The sequence below is a fragment of the Micromys minutus genome (assembly GCF_963924665.1).
Source record: "Micromys minutus genome assembly, chromosome: 11".
Classification (NCBI taxonomy): domain Eukaryota; kingdom Metazoa; phylum Chordata; class Mammalia; order Rodentia; family Muridae; genus Micromys; species Micromys minutus.
In genome coordinates, this window is record NC_137980.1 from 56,313,980 (window position 1) to 56,331,857 (window position 17,878).

General features: G+C 50.5%; 1 protein-coding gene across 1 annotated transcript in view; it reads left to right on the forward strand.

Annotated features, from left to right (window-relative positions):
• PHACTR3 (phosphatase and actin regulator 3) overlaps positions 1–17,878 on the forward strand; it is a gene marked incomplete at both ends in the record, with an annotated part of 177,418 nt that overhangs the window by 107,952 nt on the left and 51,588 nt on the right. The window contains 2 exons of the mRNA XM_080924871.1: positions 1,546–1,623; positions 10,900–11,082. Coding sequence (XP_080780997.1) covers positions 1,546–1,623; positions 10,900–11,082 — 261 coding nt within the window. The remainder of the gene's footprint in view (positions 1–1,545; positions 1,624–10,899; positions 11,083–17,878) is intronic.

A 17,878-nucleotide genomic window follows, 5' to 3' on the forward strand; every position in this document is an offset into this window, starting at 1 on the left:
CTCCTCCCTCAGCCTGCCTCCCCTCCCCCTTCAGCCTGTTTCCCCCTCCCCCCTCAGTCTCTCCCTTTTTGATGCAGCAGATCTCAACATGTCCAGTCCTGACATTAAGATGAGATGAAGCAGAGACCTTCAAGCTTTAGAGAGCAAACAGGTCTTCTACCCTTAAGCGACTCTGGGTCATCAGTCAGACCTGAGTGCCTCAGACTCCATGTCCTTCTCTCCGCCCCCCAGCCTGTCCTCCCCTTCAGCCACCCTCATTGTCCCCTCCCCCACACCATGATACTTGGAAGTTGGTTTGGAAGTTGAGGTTAGAGAAAGGCACTCAGCTGACAGTATCTTGTCCTGGAAGCATCCTGTCTGTCCTTCATACAGGCAACCCTGTTAGGCTCCCTTCCCTGGTTCTGTTCCACACTTCCACCTGTCCTCTCTGCCATCCAGGTCTTCCCGGTCACAAGTAGAGACCAGACCTTTCCTACACAATGCTCTGCCAGTACCCAGTGCCCACAGTAGGTGCTCAGTCAGTGTGAGACTAGGTTTAAAGTGTGGATGGCCTTGTCATCCCAGCCTCTGCAAGGATGGGGACAGCTTTGCTTTTCCTCCAGGAACTCCCAGCATGGAACTCAGAACGTGGCTTGACATCCATGCTCACTAAAGACTTTGGAACACGCCATTTGCATTGTCAGCCCCTGTGGGTGCTCTGAGCTCTGACAGGTGGGCCAGCTGTGTTCTTAACCACCTGTCAGAGTGTTCTACACAACCAGTGGCTTTGGGACCCCACTAACCTCTACTCCGGGCTCTCAAAGAGAATGTCAAGATCTAAGCAACTGTTGTTTAATTGGTTCATTAGACAAATGAAAGGTGTGTGTGTGTGTGTGTGTGTGTGTGTCTGTCTGTCTTGGGGTAGGAGGCCACAAGGAGTGTTATTTCGAAGTGCAAGCTGTGGTTCCTCTCCCTGTTCCTCTGGCTCTGGGTCATCAGTTGAACCTGAGTCAGGGCAGGCATGTCCTGTGTCCTAGCATACCTTCTGGGAACACCCCAGGGGCAGTCAGAAGAGGGTTAACCGGAGTGCCTCTGGTGGCTGGTCCTCTGAATGCTCTCATCCTGGGTTAGCTGGAAGATGTGATCTGAGGACAGATGGGCTGATGGACAGTCAGTGAAAGCCAGCACTAACAACAGAGGCGTACCCTGAACTCTGGTGTTGCAGTGAGGGTGCTTCCTCATCTGTCACTGAGGGGCAGAGGTGAGCATGAACTAGGAGCCAGAGTTGAGGAAGGTATCATGAAAGTCCATTGCAGAAGTGATCTCTAGACATGGCCCTGAAGCCGCTTGCTTTTCTGTGGCTGGAGTTTTGGATGTTGCTTAGCAGATGGCTTAGGTAGTAGAGTCGAGATTGTTTCACCCCAGTCTCTGGCAGCGGACAGGTCCCCAGCCTCAGACATCTGCTATCTCCCTGTCTCTTTCTGTTCACCAAGCACACATGGCAGTGGTCTGTGAGCCCGTGCTGCTTTTGGCTGTGACTTAATGAGGTGCTTCTGTGTCCCGCAGCTCTGGAGAAGAAGATGACTGGTAAGCAAGGCCGGGAGGAGCTCATCAAACAGGGGCTGCTAGAGATGATGGAGCAAGGTAAGAGGGTCCCTGGGAGGGTGGCAGACATAGAGGGCACTGAGTGGAGTCCCGGGGGATTCTAGGATGTGGGTCCCAAACCCAGGAAATCTGTTAGAGAAAGGAAGGTCCGTTGTGTATCCAAGTGGGTGATTGTCCCCAGGGCAGCCTCCAATGGTGGACCAATGGCTTCAGCCAGGAGACAAGGTAGCAGAGTATCCCCTTTCTCCATGGCCATTCTGGTGACCGTCTACCAGAGCACATGTGGAAGGAGCTCCTCAAACATCGTGTCTGTCTCTAGGTGGCAGCCATGGCTTTTCATGTAAATGCAGGTTTCCTTTACACTCACACATTAATTACATCTTTAGTTTGAACAGATGGTGACTGCACCTATGATGGCCACATGGCTAACATTTCTGACTGTCAGGCAGGGCGAGACTTTCCTCATACCCTGATCTTTAGGTGACCCATGTCACCCCCAGTTTGCGGACATGAATGTGGGATTCACCCACAGCTGTAGCAACGCAAGCAGAAGCCCAGTGCAGACATGGGCCTCCCAGTGTTGGTCCAGAAGGTGTCATCCAAGCTGTGCTTACAGGATCATGTCTGTGCACTCGGGTTGGTCAATGTCCACAGGTGATGGGGACCACCACACTTGAGTCCAGTCTTTTCTCAACATGTTGGGGTCCTGATCAGATCCTGGCCCCTGCCCTCTATACTTTATGGGTCTCTGAGTCTATAAATCTCAGCTGGTGTGGGGGCAGGCTCACAATTCCTTCTTCGAAAATCTCTCTGGGCTGGAGCAAGCTCCTATCTCATTAGTGAGGAAATCTACAGCATTTGTGTGTGTGTGTGTGTGTGTGTGTGTGTGTGTGTGTGTTTGTATGTGTGTGTGCATCAAAGTTCTGTCTCCCTTTCACTGGTGTCTGTGATTTGGCCCAAGGCCCAGGACTTAGAACAGGAACCCATAAAATAAATGAATCTTTTTTCTGACGTGGCTAAGTCCACAGCCCAGATGTGGCTTAGCTCCTCACATTACCTCCCTTCCTGAGTTTTGGTATGCAGTATTGTGATGATACTATGTTCGGAGGCAACCAGCCATGGTGATTGGTTAATGTCTTCAGTATCGTGTTACACATAAAGGAAAGTCCTGACCCATGGCCCGAAGATGTCGAAAGCTCTACACTGACTCTCCTGGAGTTGGTGAAACGTCACTGCTGAGTAGAATATGAAGTGGTTTTAATTTGGAATGGGTCCTCAAAGAATCCAGAGTTATGTGTGTAGTGTGCGTGTCTTGCATTATGTTCATGTGTGAACATGTGTGTCTGAACATGTTCACATGTCAGAGGTTGACTTTCAGTGCCTTGCTCACTCTCTGCCTTTTATGAGACAAAGTCTCTCATGGATTCAGCTGGGCTGGCTGGACAGGGAACTCCGTAGGTTTCCCTCAGGTCTGCCTCCCTGACACTGAGACGGCACGGGTTCACCACAGTGCCCATCTCTCTGTGGGGGTCTGTGCTTAGGTCTTTATGCCGGCAGGACAGGTTCTTTAGTGACAGTTCTGGCTCTGCAGCCCCAGGTTATTCATTTATATCTCGAATACGGAAAATAAAATACAGCTGCATGATTTTAAAATGTTATATTCAACGAATAAGGAGGAAGTAAAGACAGACATTTGATTTTGGCCAACAATAAGGTCCTAGTTTGAATAATGGAAAAGAAAAACTTCTAGGAGGAATGCCATGGCCTTCTTTCACTCCATGTGTGTGACAGATGGGTGAAGTCAGACCAGAGCCCATTGAGAATATTCAGCTAGAGCCAGGCCTGTGGGACTGAGACGGTGCATCTTCAAAGCCATATCACAGACATACCAGCTTACACGGAGAGTGGGGAGGAAGCCAGCTAATCTTCCTACCGTATTATGGGACTTGGAGTTGTAGTTGCCTTTTATTACTATAATGAAATACCAGAGGCAGGATAACTTTATAAAGAAAAGAGGTCCAGTTTAGCTCAGTTTGGAGATTCAAGGGTGTGGTCCTAGAATGCTCACTTCTGATAGTGGCTTTTGTTATGGATTGAAAATAAGATGACTCTGCAGAGTCAGGTGTCTGAACACAGTGCTAAGGGGGGAGGAATTTACGCAGCAGGTAATATTTTAGGAAGTGGGTCCTGAGGTTTATAGCTTATCCCAGATTCTAGCCAGGTTTCTCTGTTTACTGACCCTCAAAGGTGGCAGCAAGCCATCTCAAGCCTCCAGTGCAACTGGTGCACACGCATGTCTTTCCTAGCATGATGAATGGTAACTCACACAATCTGTTTCCATAAAGAGTTTCTCATTGGGTATTTGGTTGTGGTGATAAGTCACCAAGACAGCCAGCCTTCTGGCCAGCAGAGTGCCAAGGTAACACACAGCATTTGTGAGCTGGTGCTAAGTGCCTAAAACTGTGCATGGGCACTATCTGCCTCAGTCTCAGGGTCTCTCCAACCCAAGGCTCCATTCTTATGACCTGGCAGAACCTCCCAACCACTTCCAGTCACCTGACTATTGGGTTAAGTTTCTATCTTCTAAACGCCATTAACCTATGACCCTAGGACTTAAATTCCCGCCAGTGTTGTGGAGGCTGGTTGATCACGGGGTCGGAGGTGGGGGTGGGCATGCAGCCTGCTGTGGTCACCCACCTCTGCTCATCTGAGGCAGAAACAGTCACAGAAAACCACACACTGAGCACGCATGACTATATGCCAAGAAGCTTCATTTATGGGTGTAAAGATTTGAATTTTCAATCTTTCTCATGAATCACGAACTATTATCTTTCTTTTGGTTTCATTCCCAACCATTTAAAGATATGAGATCCATTCTTAGTTCAGGGACATGGAAACAGGTGGAAGACTAGCTTGGGTCCAGACGGCCTCCCACACACCACCCTTTCAATTTTTCAGAGGGACTGGGCCAGGAACTAGAGTGGCCCAAAGCAGTCTTCATCCTAGACAGCTGAACATTCAACTGTTAGCAGAAGCTGCAAATGATCATGGAGTGCCCACTAGGTACCAGGGTCTAGATTGGTTGACAGACACATCAGCTACGGAGACGTGCTCTCCCACCCCCGAACACAGAGCCTGTGGGACACAGGCAACAGGGGGGATTACATATCAATTCATAGCCACTGAATCAAGAATGGTAAGGAATACCACATGGGGTGCTTGGAGGCCATGTCATGGGGGTGACAGGAGGTCTGAGAGGTGTTGCTTGGGAGTTAGGAGCGAGCCCCCGTTGTTTTTGCATTTAGCTGCACAGGAGTCCATGAGAGCTAATTTTGTCCCACACTGAACACAGGATCCAGGACTCCTGTGGGCAGGGTTAGCACTCTGTGCCTAGCGGGCCATACCTGGGCACTTTCAGAAGCCATTGCTGTTAGCAGTGCTTAAATTAGACACCCTAGGGGCCATGCATTGATCAGCCTTTCCAGCCAACTCTAGCTTTTTACAGAGAAGACGGTGGGAGGGTACCTGACCCTGAGTGTTAGAGACCAAGTCACTGGCAACCCCAGGACCAGTGAGTGCCAGGCCCCAGGGTGCAGAGGGATCAGGGAAGGGACCAGAAGGCAAGGAGCTGGAGGGCAGCAAGGGAGATAAGGGGCTTGGATGCAAATGTCCTTTTCTCCCCTCTTGCACATATGCACGTACCAGGGCAGGGCTGACAGGGACATAGCCAGGCTGTCCCAGGGAGAGGGCCTAGAAATATTGAGGGAACTAGCCCTTGTCTGTGAGCAAAACCAGGTGTCCCAGGCTGCAAGGACAAGGGCCACCGGTTAGCTCTGGAGGCAAGGCACTTTCCCCCAGGATTCCCATAGGGCAGAGATTTTTGCCTGTTTTAAATATGCATCATGAAATACATGTAAAGGCTGGGTGCAGACCACTGGGTAAAGTGCCGACCCTTCCAAAGGAGCCAGGTCCCCCAGGACTCCCACAGCAGCTGGTAACTGCTGCCCCTTCCCAGGTCAGGAGCGCAGGAGCCCAGCAGGCGTCAGTGTAAGACTGCTGGGGGAGGGGGGATCACAGGACCTCATCCTCCCCTCCCCGTGGTGGCTGTGGCTGTGGGGATAGGGGTGGGGACAGCTTTTCTGGCTGTGGGTTATGGATTCTGGCTCAGCTGTGTCTTCTCTCAGGCAAGTGGGAGCAATATGCGGCCGAGAGTGCCCCCTTGTGGTCGACTGCTCTCACTGACGAGCCACACTGAGGCCAGACTTCATTGCCAGGCAGCTCAGGAGCTGTGGGGGGGGGTAAGGGCGGGGGGGGGGGGGAGAGGAACTGAGAAGGAGGGGAAACCTGATCATGAATGGCTGGTAGGTGCTGGGACCTTGTTTGTGTCCCTGTCAGACAACTACTATGAGGAGAGGTGACTTTTTTCCATTCTGTGTCTCTGATGTCTGAGACTGTTTCCAACCACCTCCTTGATTAGAAACAGGGTCCTGCTGATTCCTGGTGCAGACAACACCCAATCCTTTTCTCACTGTGCGCCCATTGACCGGATGTCTTCCTCAGTGACCCAAAGACTCTCACAATCCGGCACTGGGTGTTTAATAAGAGATATATCACATTAGTGCCGTGCTCATTGGCTTGGGTGTCACAAGTCTCTCAGGGGAGTGGGGCAGGGGAAGTCTGCCTGGTTTCTGTGTGTTCGCATGCACGCTCCCACTGTGAACATGTGTTTCTGTGGATGTCTGTGTCAGGTCCCTTTCACAGAGGTTCACGTATAAAACATGCCCAGCTCCGTGTTCCCCATGCAGTTCTAGGAGAAGAGCAAGGAAGGAAACAAAGGGTGGCCGGAGGAGGCAGCTGACCCTCTGACAGAGGATGCCGGGCCCCACCCAGCATTTCTTAGCAACAGGCCCTGCCACTAGGACTGTTTTGGGAGCTGTAGTTTCTTAGTGTGATTAGGGCAGGGGCTCGTGCACAGCCTAGAACAGGAGTGCAGGACTGCCGAGCTGCAGGCGCCGATGCAGGTGTTGTTGGTACAGTGGGGATGATGAGGTATGGCTGTAAATCACAGCAGACAGGGGCCTTTCCTCAGGCTTGAGTTCACCTCAGCAGTGAACAGCTACCCTTGTCCCCACCCCCACAGGGCACTGAGGGACTCACAGGACAGTCGCCTGTCTCTGGCTTAGCACCCACCCTGGTGGTGGGAACAGAATCTCTAACAAGCCAGGTTCATCAACCTGTTCTCAGGCTAATTAAAGAGACGTTAATGGAGAAAAACAGATTTATTCAGTGGAGAGAACAGAAACACCAGTGAGTCCTCAAGTCCCGATGTGAGGTTTCGGTTTAAACAAAAGGCAGGAGGAGGCACTGCAAAGCCATCAGGATGTGGCCTTGCCGGCCCATCGTTGTCTCAAGGTGACCTCACAAGCGGTTCCCCCTGTAGCTGGCATAGGCCCCAGCCCTCTCCTCCTCCCGGCATGCAATTCCCGAGAGACCATTGTTGGCCAAATGGAGGATAAGAGTGTTTCTTTCAAATTTCCATTTCTTTCTGGATAGTGACTGCAGATCTGTCCTTCCTGTCTGTCTGTCCAGCTGTCTCACTGAGTAGCCACAGTGAGCACGCCTGCCACAGACAACACGTATGAACACAGAGCACAGTGAGATGTGTCTGAACACACATATACACACATGTGCACGCATACACGCACAGGAGCACACATACCGCAACCGGCCATGTTACCACATAGAAACTAGTCGGACTTAGCAGTGTTCAGATTCCAGACAGCCTCATGATCAGCACCATGTCATGTTATCCCTCCAGAGTAACGGCATCTTCACACTGCCTGAGAGGAGGACCTGACAACAGTGACTGTCACAGAGGTGTGTCAAGAACAAGCCACAGGGGACTAAAACAGTCTTGAACTCAGTGACATCTGATTCTATGTCCTTGACTGTTCTGGGTCTGTCCCTGGCCCAGAGCTGAAGCTGGATGTGGTCCAGAGCCTGCTTCCTTCTGGTCCTGGGTTTCTGTGAGATGAAGCCACAGGGGAGAGCAGGCTGAGTGGCCAGCAGTGCTCCGTCATTGTGTGGTTGTCACTGTGTGGCTAGCAGCAAGTAGTCACCATGTAGACAAGCAGTGTGTGGTCACCGTGTGGATCAGCAGTGTGTGTCTCTGTATGGAGCAGCAGTGTGTGTGTGTGTGTGTGTGTGTGTGTGTGTGTGTGGTCACCATATGGACTGGCAGTGTGTAATCATTATGAAGCAAGCAGTGTGTGCTCACTCTGGAATTTCTGCTGCCGAGTCTGTCTCTGGAAGAGGCAGCTGGATTTGCCAGAACTTGTGGGCAGGGGATGTGGTCCAAAGAGGAGCTCACGAGAGGCATAGATGTCAAGATCTCTGGTGAGGCTGGCCTTTCAGCTCTTCCCCTGTGGAGGTAGAAGTACCTGATGGGAGATGGTAAGCAGAAAGTCAATTTCAGATCTGAGAGACGGCAGAAGAAAGTAGATCAGGCAGGAAGCCTGGGCCTTCGAGGACCCTCGGGGAGAGAGTGGTGCTGTCCTGAGGCTGCTGTTGACACGGGGCAGGGTCAGTTGTCAGCTTTCTCTTCACAAACCATGCCAGCAGCAAAGAATCCAGAGGCCTGCGGCTCACACAGGTGCCTGCAGCTCACTTACCTTATACAGCAGCAGTTCCTGCAGTAACACTGGCCCCACACTGCAGACAAGAAAACTAAGGCTCTGATAGGTGTCGGTGGGTGGAATGTGTGTTAGGGGGATGCCGGGTTTCTGCCCTGGTGGGGATCAAGTGAGTAATCTTGGGGACCCCAGTACAGTAGGTGGGTGGCTAGATTGGCCAGCAAAAGGGGGTTTTGACCTTGAAATGAATCGATCCTCTTCTTCCATGGAGAAGCAGTGTGGGAGGCCACAGCCAGGAGAACACGCTGGTGTGTCCAGGGCTGAGAAATCCCAGCAGACCACACTGCACACTTTACCCTGTCTTCATAAACTGGGTACCAAGAGCTTCACATGGGAGATATGTGCATGCCCTCCATCAGAGTGGGCTGGGCATCTCAGAAGGGATTAGCCTCCCTGGAGCTAGCTGCTGGGGTAGTGATTTTGTTACGAAGCACTGAGGGCCCAGAAACCTACTACCTCAGCTTCCCTGTATTCCAGAAGAAGTTAGGTAGATATTCTAGAAGATATTGGCAAAGGGTCACTGGTTTATTTAGGTGGAGAGATGGTTCAGTGGCTAAAGCATTTGCCATGATGACAAAAGGGTCTGATTCTGATCCCAAGACCCAAGTAAAAGATCTAGGCGTGGTGGCCATCCCATGAGCCCAGGACCCTGGTGCTCTATAGCTGGTCAGCCCAAGCTATTAGATAAGTTTCAGGCTTATAGTTTGGCCAAAACTGGGAGACAGGAAGTTTTTCATCCTCTCTGACATTCCTGTATCTGTGCCGTGATTTTATAGGAAAGATGAACCGGAGTCAGGAACCACTCATGAGGTGACTTACCTGTGAGATAAAACACCAGAGCAAGGTTACTCCCTTCCCTGAGAACTGAGCCTGTCTGCTACACAGCTCTGGCCTTTCCCTCCCAGCCTGGTTTCCTGAGACATGTTTAATCCTATTAGGTCCGATTGTTGTAGGGTCCCTGTTTCGATTTCAAAAGGTTGGGCTGTCCTGAGGGTGACAGGTCAAGTCAGGGACAGACCCTCAGATACCTCAGGCTGGTCTTTCCTGAAGCTCTCAGGAAACTGTCCCTTACCCTGGGAAAGTGGCTCTTTTTTCTCCCTCCGTTTCCCCCCATCTGTGGCTTTGGTCCTTACTGGGTTTCAGATGCTGTCATGGCTATTTCTGAAGTCTTTAGCACGTATGTCATCTGGGACAAAGGGTGGCATCTGTCTTAATAAACTCTAGACACAGGTGATTGACAGCCACCTGCTTCTTGGTGAATGACAGTCAGGGGTGGCACAGAGATGAATGTCTATAGCCACACTATGTAACAAACCTAGCCTCTCGGGAATACCTGCAGTAAACATCCATTTCCACATGTCGGGTGCTCCTGGTCCAGCTTTGAAGTTCTGTTGCTGGGGGGGGGGGGCAAGTGGGGACAGACGGAATTTGGAAGCCATTCCTTCATCAAGTCCTTGGGTCCTATGGATTCAGTAAGCCCCAAGGAGGATGCAGAGCTGGGAGGGGCTACTGTAAAGGTGTGTGGTGAAGGGGTGGGAGTTGGTGAGGGAAATCACTCATCTTCCACATGTGTTAGAGCACGAGGATACATGGGAAGAATGGACCCTTGGCATGTAGGGCACCAGGCTCCTCTGGAAACACAGCTTAGAGAGAAGAACTCCAGCAGAGTGTGTGACACTACATCAGGCCATCCATGACGCCCTTTGTAGGAAGAACCTCTCTCATGAAAGAAGGTCGTGGAGGGAGTTGTGGTCTGGCTGATGGCTGGATTTTTTTTTTCTAAGATTAATAGGATTAATTTTATTTGATACCACCACCCCTATTTTTTTAACCTACCTAATGTTGCAATACCCACTTCAAACCAAATAAACCCATTCAATGAAAACACAACTAATAGATTTTGCTTTTATCCTAAAACTCTAGGCAATCTAGTCTCTGTGCCAATGAGTACAAAAACTATTTTCCACTGTCTCTTGTATCAGGTTCAGTGTATGGGGATTTATGTTGAGGCGTTTGATCCATTTGAAGTTGAATTCATGGTTCTAAGTATGGATCTATTTTCATTTTCCACGCGCAGCCATCCAGTTTAACCGTCAATTTGTCGGAGATCCTGTATTTTTTCCAGTGTGTGATTATAGATTCCTTTCCAAAAATCAGGAGTCTATAGATATGTGAATTTATGCATGGCTCTTCAGTTTGTTTTCATTGACCAACATGCCTGTTTCTTTGCCAATATCATACTGTTTTACTACCAGAGCTTTAGAGTAAAGCTGGAAACCACGGGTAGTAGTACCTCCAGCACGTTTTTTAAAAAGTTGTTTATGATTCTTTTTTGCAATCTTGGATTTCTGTGGTTCTATTTGTAGCTGAAAACTATCCTGTCACAATATGTGAATTATTGTGTTGGAATTTTGATGATAATTGCATTGGATCTGCATTTCTTTTTGTAGGATGGCCATTTTGCTATGTTCATCCTACCAGTTCATGAGAATGGGGTCTAGGATATCTATGAGCAGCAATTGAATGGGGATGCCGCACTAGCACTGGAGTTCTCATTTGGCATCCTAGGGCCAATACAATAAGCAGTGTGCCCTGGTATAATGATGGCTGGATTTCTTCGCAGATTCTGAAACAAAAGCCTGCAGTCCCAAGGAAGGCTCCCAACCTGTGCAGAGCGAGCTGTCCACCGGAGAGCAGGAGACGCTGACCTCGGAGGGTGTCCAGCCCGGAAGCCCCTCGGCCAGCGGAGCAGATCAGGCCTCCCAGGATGAGCTTCTGTCCTCCAACACCCATCCGGATGACACAGGTACTTGCTGGAGACCCACTCCCAACCAAGGGTTAGGGCAGTCGCCCCACTGTCAGGACTGCTGTATCTCAGTTCTGCCTCCTTCAGCCTCATGGCTGGTAGACCTGAATGTTTCCTAGAACTCTTCTCCTGGCTCCTCCCAAGTTGGGTGGAGGAGGAGCGAGGGATCTAAAGTGACCATGCACGTCCTCTTGCCACATGCCTTCTGAAGTCAACCAAATGCAAGAGTGTGTTTCAGCCAACCCCGAATGGGTGTTTGTGCCCCAATCCTGGAGCAGATGGCCTCTTTCCCTGAGTTATGCTGGAACAGGTGTGTGTGGTGGGACAGCCGTGCTGTTCTGTGGCCTGAGCTTGGCCACTGGAGTCTTCTGTTACATGGGAGAAGTTATGGGGTCAGCATCAGGGCTTTCTGGAGCACATAGGAACTTGGCACCATGTTCACAAGTAGCCAGTATTGGAGGAGTAGGGGCTGGGCTGGTGTTTTTGTTTTAATAGAGTAGACAGAACTCTTGATAACAGGAAGCAAAGCACGCCAGAGCTCAGGCCTCACTCCCCCCTACCCCCTCGACCAAGCAGCACTTTGAGCCGCCTTTTGAGAGAGACACCCCCGGAGCCTGTTCTCTCAACTGTCTATGCCTAAACCCATGCTTCACACTGTGGGGGCTGGACCTTGAACCCCACGTCTCTCCAGGGTTCATAGGAGCCCAGGCTGTAGTGTGAGTACTCTGGGCTACTGCTCCAGGGCCCACGGGTGCTCCCTGGCCTGTCTCTCTTCAAGCCAGAGCCACTGGGCACCCTTTGCCAGTGTCTGTCTCCAGCCTCCCCTCAATGTTAGCAGCTGCTTGTGATTTTCGCTCTGCCCTGTATGGCTGTTCCTCTCGGTCTCACTTGGCTTGGGGACTGAGGAGTTATGGACCCAGGGAAGAAGAGCCCCAGCTGTTACCTTTGCTGTCTCACCTTGAGTCCCAGGCAGCTGACCTCAGAGGGCTGTGGTTGGCAGAGTTGTAATGACTAAGTGGGCCTGGACTTCACATTCAAACACCCCCAAATGCCTAGGTCTCTGCTCCCAGCTCCAACGGGTGGCTCTCCATTCTTTGTGCCCACTTGGCTCTGAATAGCTCCAGGTGATGCCTGTGTCTGACCTCAGGGGCTTCCCAGGTACAGGTCTCCTGGGAGCAGAGTGGATCCGCTCAGACTATCCATTTCTTAGGCTAGGTGTGATGGTTTGTATATGCTCGGTCCAGAGAGTGGCACTATTAGAAGGTGTAGCCCTGCTGGAGTAGGTGTGTCACTGTGACTATGGGCTATAAGGCCCCATCCTAGCTGCCTTGAAGCCAGCATTCTGCTAGCAGCCTTCAGATGAAGATGTAGAACTCTCAGCTCTGCCTGCCTGGATGCTGCCATGTTTCTGCCATGGTGATAAAGAACTGAATCTCTGAACCTGTAAGCCAGCCCCAGTTAAATGTTGTCCTCTGTAAGACATGCCTTGGTCATGGTGTCTGTTCACAACAGTAAAGCCCTAACTAAGACACTAGGTTTCAGGGCCAAGGCAGGGCAGGTTCTAGGAGAGTGATAGAAGCCTTCTCTGGGAAGGAATGTCATACAGAACAATAGAGGACAGGGTTAACAAGCCCTTTCTGTGAGGTCCCAGTGAATACTGTCAGGGGTCAGGCATCTGACCAAGACACTTTGCGAAGTCCTTCTGCCCCAAGCCAGCCAGGGGTGTGTTAGTGAAGGACTCTGCACTGTGAGAGATTGCTCCCTGCAACTGCCCACAGTCTGGACTGCTGCCCTTCAGCATCCTAGAAGCAGGAGAGACTAGGGAGCTGAATATGTGAAATATGGCTCGTGTTGGGCCAGGAGAGAGATAGGAGGCTGGCAGCTGACATGATTCCTATGGCCTCAGCAACCCAACCCAAGGCTGGCAGGAAGCTCAGCAAAGAGTGACAAGGGACGCAGCTGACAATGAGCTCTGGGCTGTGGTCAGTCTGAGTGACGACTGGCTCACATGTGGGTCCGAGGGTGTAGGTGTCTCCGTTCCCTGGCTGAGCAGATGCAGCTTCCCCGTGTGGGTCCTGAGTCCTCCCTTAGGGATGAGAAGACCTGATAGTGGCTGTGGACAGTGGCTGTCCGTGAGCTGTGCTTCCTCTCAAAAATTAGCACCAGTGGCATATGGACCTTTTACCTGGGTCTGGAGTTTTTCATTTCCCTGTCTCTGTCCGTGTGTGTGTGTGTGTGTGTGTGTGTGTGTGTGTGTGTGTGTGTATGTGTGTGTGTGTGTGTGGTGCATTTGCATATGAGTGTGTGATGTGTTTGTATGTGTTTGTATGTTGTGGTGTGTTTTCTGTGTGTAGTGTGATTGCATGTGTGTGTACTTGTATGTTTGCATGTACGTGTGTAGTATATGTTTATGTGTGTGGTATGTTTGTGTGTGTGGTGTGTATATGTGTAGCATGTTTGTGTGCGTATGTGTGTATATTATATTTCCATGTATGGTATGCACATGTATGTGTGTATGTGTGTGCAGATGCATTTGGAGGCCTCAGGTTGATAATGGGAATCTTCTTTGGTCACTCTTCCACATTACAATTTGAAGTAGAGTCTTCCAGTACAACCCAGAGTTATTCTATATGGGTAGTCAAACTAACAGGCTTGCCTCACAAGGCTGGGATCACAGGCAAGTCACCCACCACACCCACCAGCATTTGTGTGGGTTCTGAGGCTCCAAAACCTGCTCCCCTTAGCTGCAGGCTGCCACCTGCCGTATACACCTGGCAAGTACAGCCTACAGTGGGCAGTAGAGAGTGGCTGGGTCTCACGTGAGGTTCTCGTGACCATTCCCACCTCTTCGTTAGTAAAAAGAAATCCTGGGCACTGCTGGCTTTCCCAAATGGCAGTTGCTCAGCTCAGAGAATATCCACTCACAGCATCCAGGCATGAGGTTTCTTTTAAGTATCAAGTCACAGCCCCACTGGGTCCAGGCTTTGCTCTCTCCCATGGAGGCTGAAGGGTTGAGCCTATGTTCCATCTTCTGGTCTCTGTATTTAGTGAGTCGAGCTTGAGGCTACTGTGGCTCTCGTCTTTCCCATAGAGCTTGAGAGGACCAGATGCTGATGCAAAGCTGTCAGCTTGCCTTAGTGTCTCACGTCCTGCTCAGTGCCCGAGGGAGCAGCTGCATCTGGGTCCTGTCCCTCTGTGCTGAGCTAATTTCATAACAGATGTCACCTGAGAGCAGAGAATTCTGGATTCTCAGGTGTACAGATCATGCAGACATTAAACTCCCCATGGTGTCTTTATGGGTGCTGGCCTTTTCTTGAACTTGACTGAGGTCAGGGAGAGAGGCCATTGGAAGGCACATGCAGCCGTTGTAGGCCCTGGCTTCGCAAGGCTTCTTCTCTTGTTCATATGATAACCCCTTGGTCACATCCAGGCCTCATCCTGCCCTGCAGGTCCAAGATTCTGCTATAGGCATCCCATTCTTCTTGTAGCTCCAGGTCTACCAGCCTCCTGCTCAATTCAGATGTCATTGCTCTCAGAGTTGCCCCCACAGTCAAGAGAAGGCTCCCAGGTCTGGGGCTGGCTCAGGTAAAGTGTTGGCCATGCAAGCATGAAGGCCCAAGTTCGATTCTTGGGACCCATGTAAGCACAATGGGCACAGTGTGACATGCCTATAATCCCAAGGACACTGGTGAGGAAACTTGGAGCTTGCTGGGCACCCAGCCCAATCTAAGGGTGGCACTCAAGGTTAACCTGGCCTAACACACACACATGCACTTACACACAAACACAGGAAGGCCACACCTTTGTGTGTATGTGTATTACACATGAATGTATATGCCCGCTTGTAAGTGTGGGTTTGTCTGTGTGTGTGTATGCACATCTATGTAATACATGCCAGTGTATATGTGCATATGGCTGTTTATGTTGTATGTGTTGTGTGTGTGTGTATGTGTGTGTGTGTGTGTGTGTGTGTGTGTAAGAAGTGAAATCTGTTTGAATACTGCAACATCCAGGGTGTGGACACTGTCAAAGGAGCAGGCTGCAACCTTCTTGGTTGAAGGTCTATGTTGACCCAACTCTCCTCTTTAGGGGAGGTTGTTTCCTGGTTTCATCCTCTAAAGAGCCCAGAAGGAAGCAGCATTTGACTTGGGTGGGATAGTTCAGGGTCCTGCTCAGGTCTGGGCTTGGGCATTCTCATAAGTGTAGTTAGAAAGAAGCTATTGGTGAGCATGTCCTGTATGTTCAGTGTTGCCTTACAACATCCTGTGTTTTAAATGAAGAATGAGAGATCAAGTCCCTGGACTCACTCATCACGTGAGTATTCAACTCAAATGGCAGCAGTTCTAGGGGAGGGGGACTACCTTGGCTAACAGTGTGAAGGGTTCATGTCATTATGGTGGCTGTGGGGGCGTGTCATCATGGTGGGTGTGAGGACATGTCATCAAGCTGGGTAAGGCGTGGTGGTGGGCAGCTCTGTGTGTATGGGGTGTTTGGGGTGTCCTGCTTTCTCTCAGCTCAGCAGAGTATAGCAAGTAGACAGACAGGAAGCTGGGCCAGACTATAGACCTTAAGAGACGTCCTTCAGAGATCTACTTCTAGCTAAGTCCCACTCCTTAAGTTCCTACTCCTCCAAATAGCACCAACATCTAGGGACCAAGTATCCAAACAGTGATCCTGGTTGTCTGGGAACATTTTCATATTCAATGTACAACAGTTACCTTCCTAAGACCACAGAGTTCCTAAATAGCAGAGTCTGGATCTGGTCCTATCTGTTCTAGAACATTCTACAGGCCAAACTAGAACCACTCATAAACATTTATTTGACTTCTGGAATATACTAGATGTTGCTTGTTACTGAGCTCTAGAGCAAAAGTTACCAAGCTGCAGGCTCCAGTTTGGATCCTGCCCACTGCCTGTGTCTATGTGACTATTAGGTGCCCTATCAGGGCTGATGATATTAGGCATCAGTCCTCCAAGTCTAGCCCCTGCCTCTTACCTCCCACTGGTTACCCTGGGACCCTGGTACTTCCTCAGGGAGCCTAGAAATCTCTGTTCAGGAAATGCCACTAAGTCACATGACTAATCAGCCAGAAACCAGTGCACTTCAGCCTCAGATCACATTAGCTACTTGCCAGTTGTCAGTGGCCGCCTGTGGCTGTGGCTAAGCCATGGGTTGGGGGCACTGCTTTACTGAACAATGCTGAGAGTAAGAGGCAGCCATATGTCCACCCTGGTGTGAAGCCAGGAGAGATTTTGCTGTTTGGGTTGGCCAGACCTTCCAGAGCTTTCTATTCCAATGAAAGCTATAATTGTGGCAAAGCCTGTGTAATCCACGCTGAACACAGTTGCCATCTGTCCGTCTACCGCAGTCCGGGCAGAGAAACTTTTAGTTTCGGACTTAGGGGATGGTTTGGTTTAGGGGGGTTGGATGTTAGAAGGAAGCCTGGCTGAGACCAGGTAAGCCAGGTCCCTGGAGGCTTTGGGTAGCTCTCTGTGGGGACACATGGGGTGTAAAACTGACACAGCACAGGAAGAGCAGAGCCCCAGCCTTCCACAGGCCACGTCCCACACAGGCCACCAGCCCATACAAGCCTGCACCCTCCTTTCCACATCCCATCCCTTCTCTTCCACACTCAGCTGGGAGTGGAAGAGACTGTGTAGGGCCTGCGTGACTAGCCAAGAGTTTGGTAGGAGCCCCGCATAAAGGGCCAAGGTTGTCACCCCACCTTTTAGGGAAGCTAAGGCAGGAGGATTGGGAGTTAAAGCAATGCAGTGATGTCTTCTTCCAACACAGAAAGCAAAAGGAAGTCTGGGGAGCTGGCTCAGTGGGTGTGGGAGGAGCCTGGGGAAGACCCTCACTGGGTACAGGGCTTGCTCCACAAGCATCAGATTTACAAGATGAGAAGACCCAATGAGCTATAGGATTTGAGTCTGTTAAAAGATGGATCACCTCTACTCTCACCTAGTGTTCCTGACCATATATCCATATATATATAATGCCTATTTTAATAGTATCAGGGCAAAGGTACCACTCATTATAATTAGCAGGGTAGAATGATTGTCCCAGTGTCCAGAGATCTTTAAAAGGAAAACTTCTTTTAGCAGGTGACACTCCTGGGGACAGTTCAAATCATGAGAAAATAGAAGCAGTGTGTCCACATGCATCCACACTGGGAGACAGATAGAGAGCTCGAGGTTCGGGTCATGGTTACTCAGATGGCAGTCGTGACAAAGATGTCAAATCTGCAAGGCCTTCTGGAATTTCCTGACAGGGAGTTGGGAGATCCAGCCCTGGACATAAAGGCTGCATCCCCGCCAACCTGAAAGGACTGTGTAAAAGTTAGGAATTGCAGCATGGTGTACTCACAGGGACCAGCTATGGCTCTCAGATGCGTGAGCAGGTGCTCAGCCCAGAGAGAGGTTTCCCTGAATGTCCTCCAGGCAGCTAGAATCCTTCAGAACCACGGACAGTGCTCCGGAGCCAGCCCTGCCCCTCAGGGAGTTCCTCCAGGCAGCTGTGTACCCCAGGAGTGCCTTCCGGAAGCACCTTGGTTTTGTGCTGTCAGAGCATTTGTGATGGAGGGAGGTGGCCACCTTGAAGATGAAGGATAGCAGGTGTGTGCCCACTGAGGAAGCTGAGATGCTTCCTACCGCCTGGTAGGATATTTTTGTGCTGCAAAGCTTCAGATGAGGAACCATGTCAGCAGCTGGATGTGTGCACAGAGGCCAGATGCCTTCAGGAGAGGCCCAGGATAAGTCCTGCATAGGGTAGGAGCCAATACTGAACAGGTCTCCA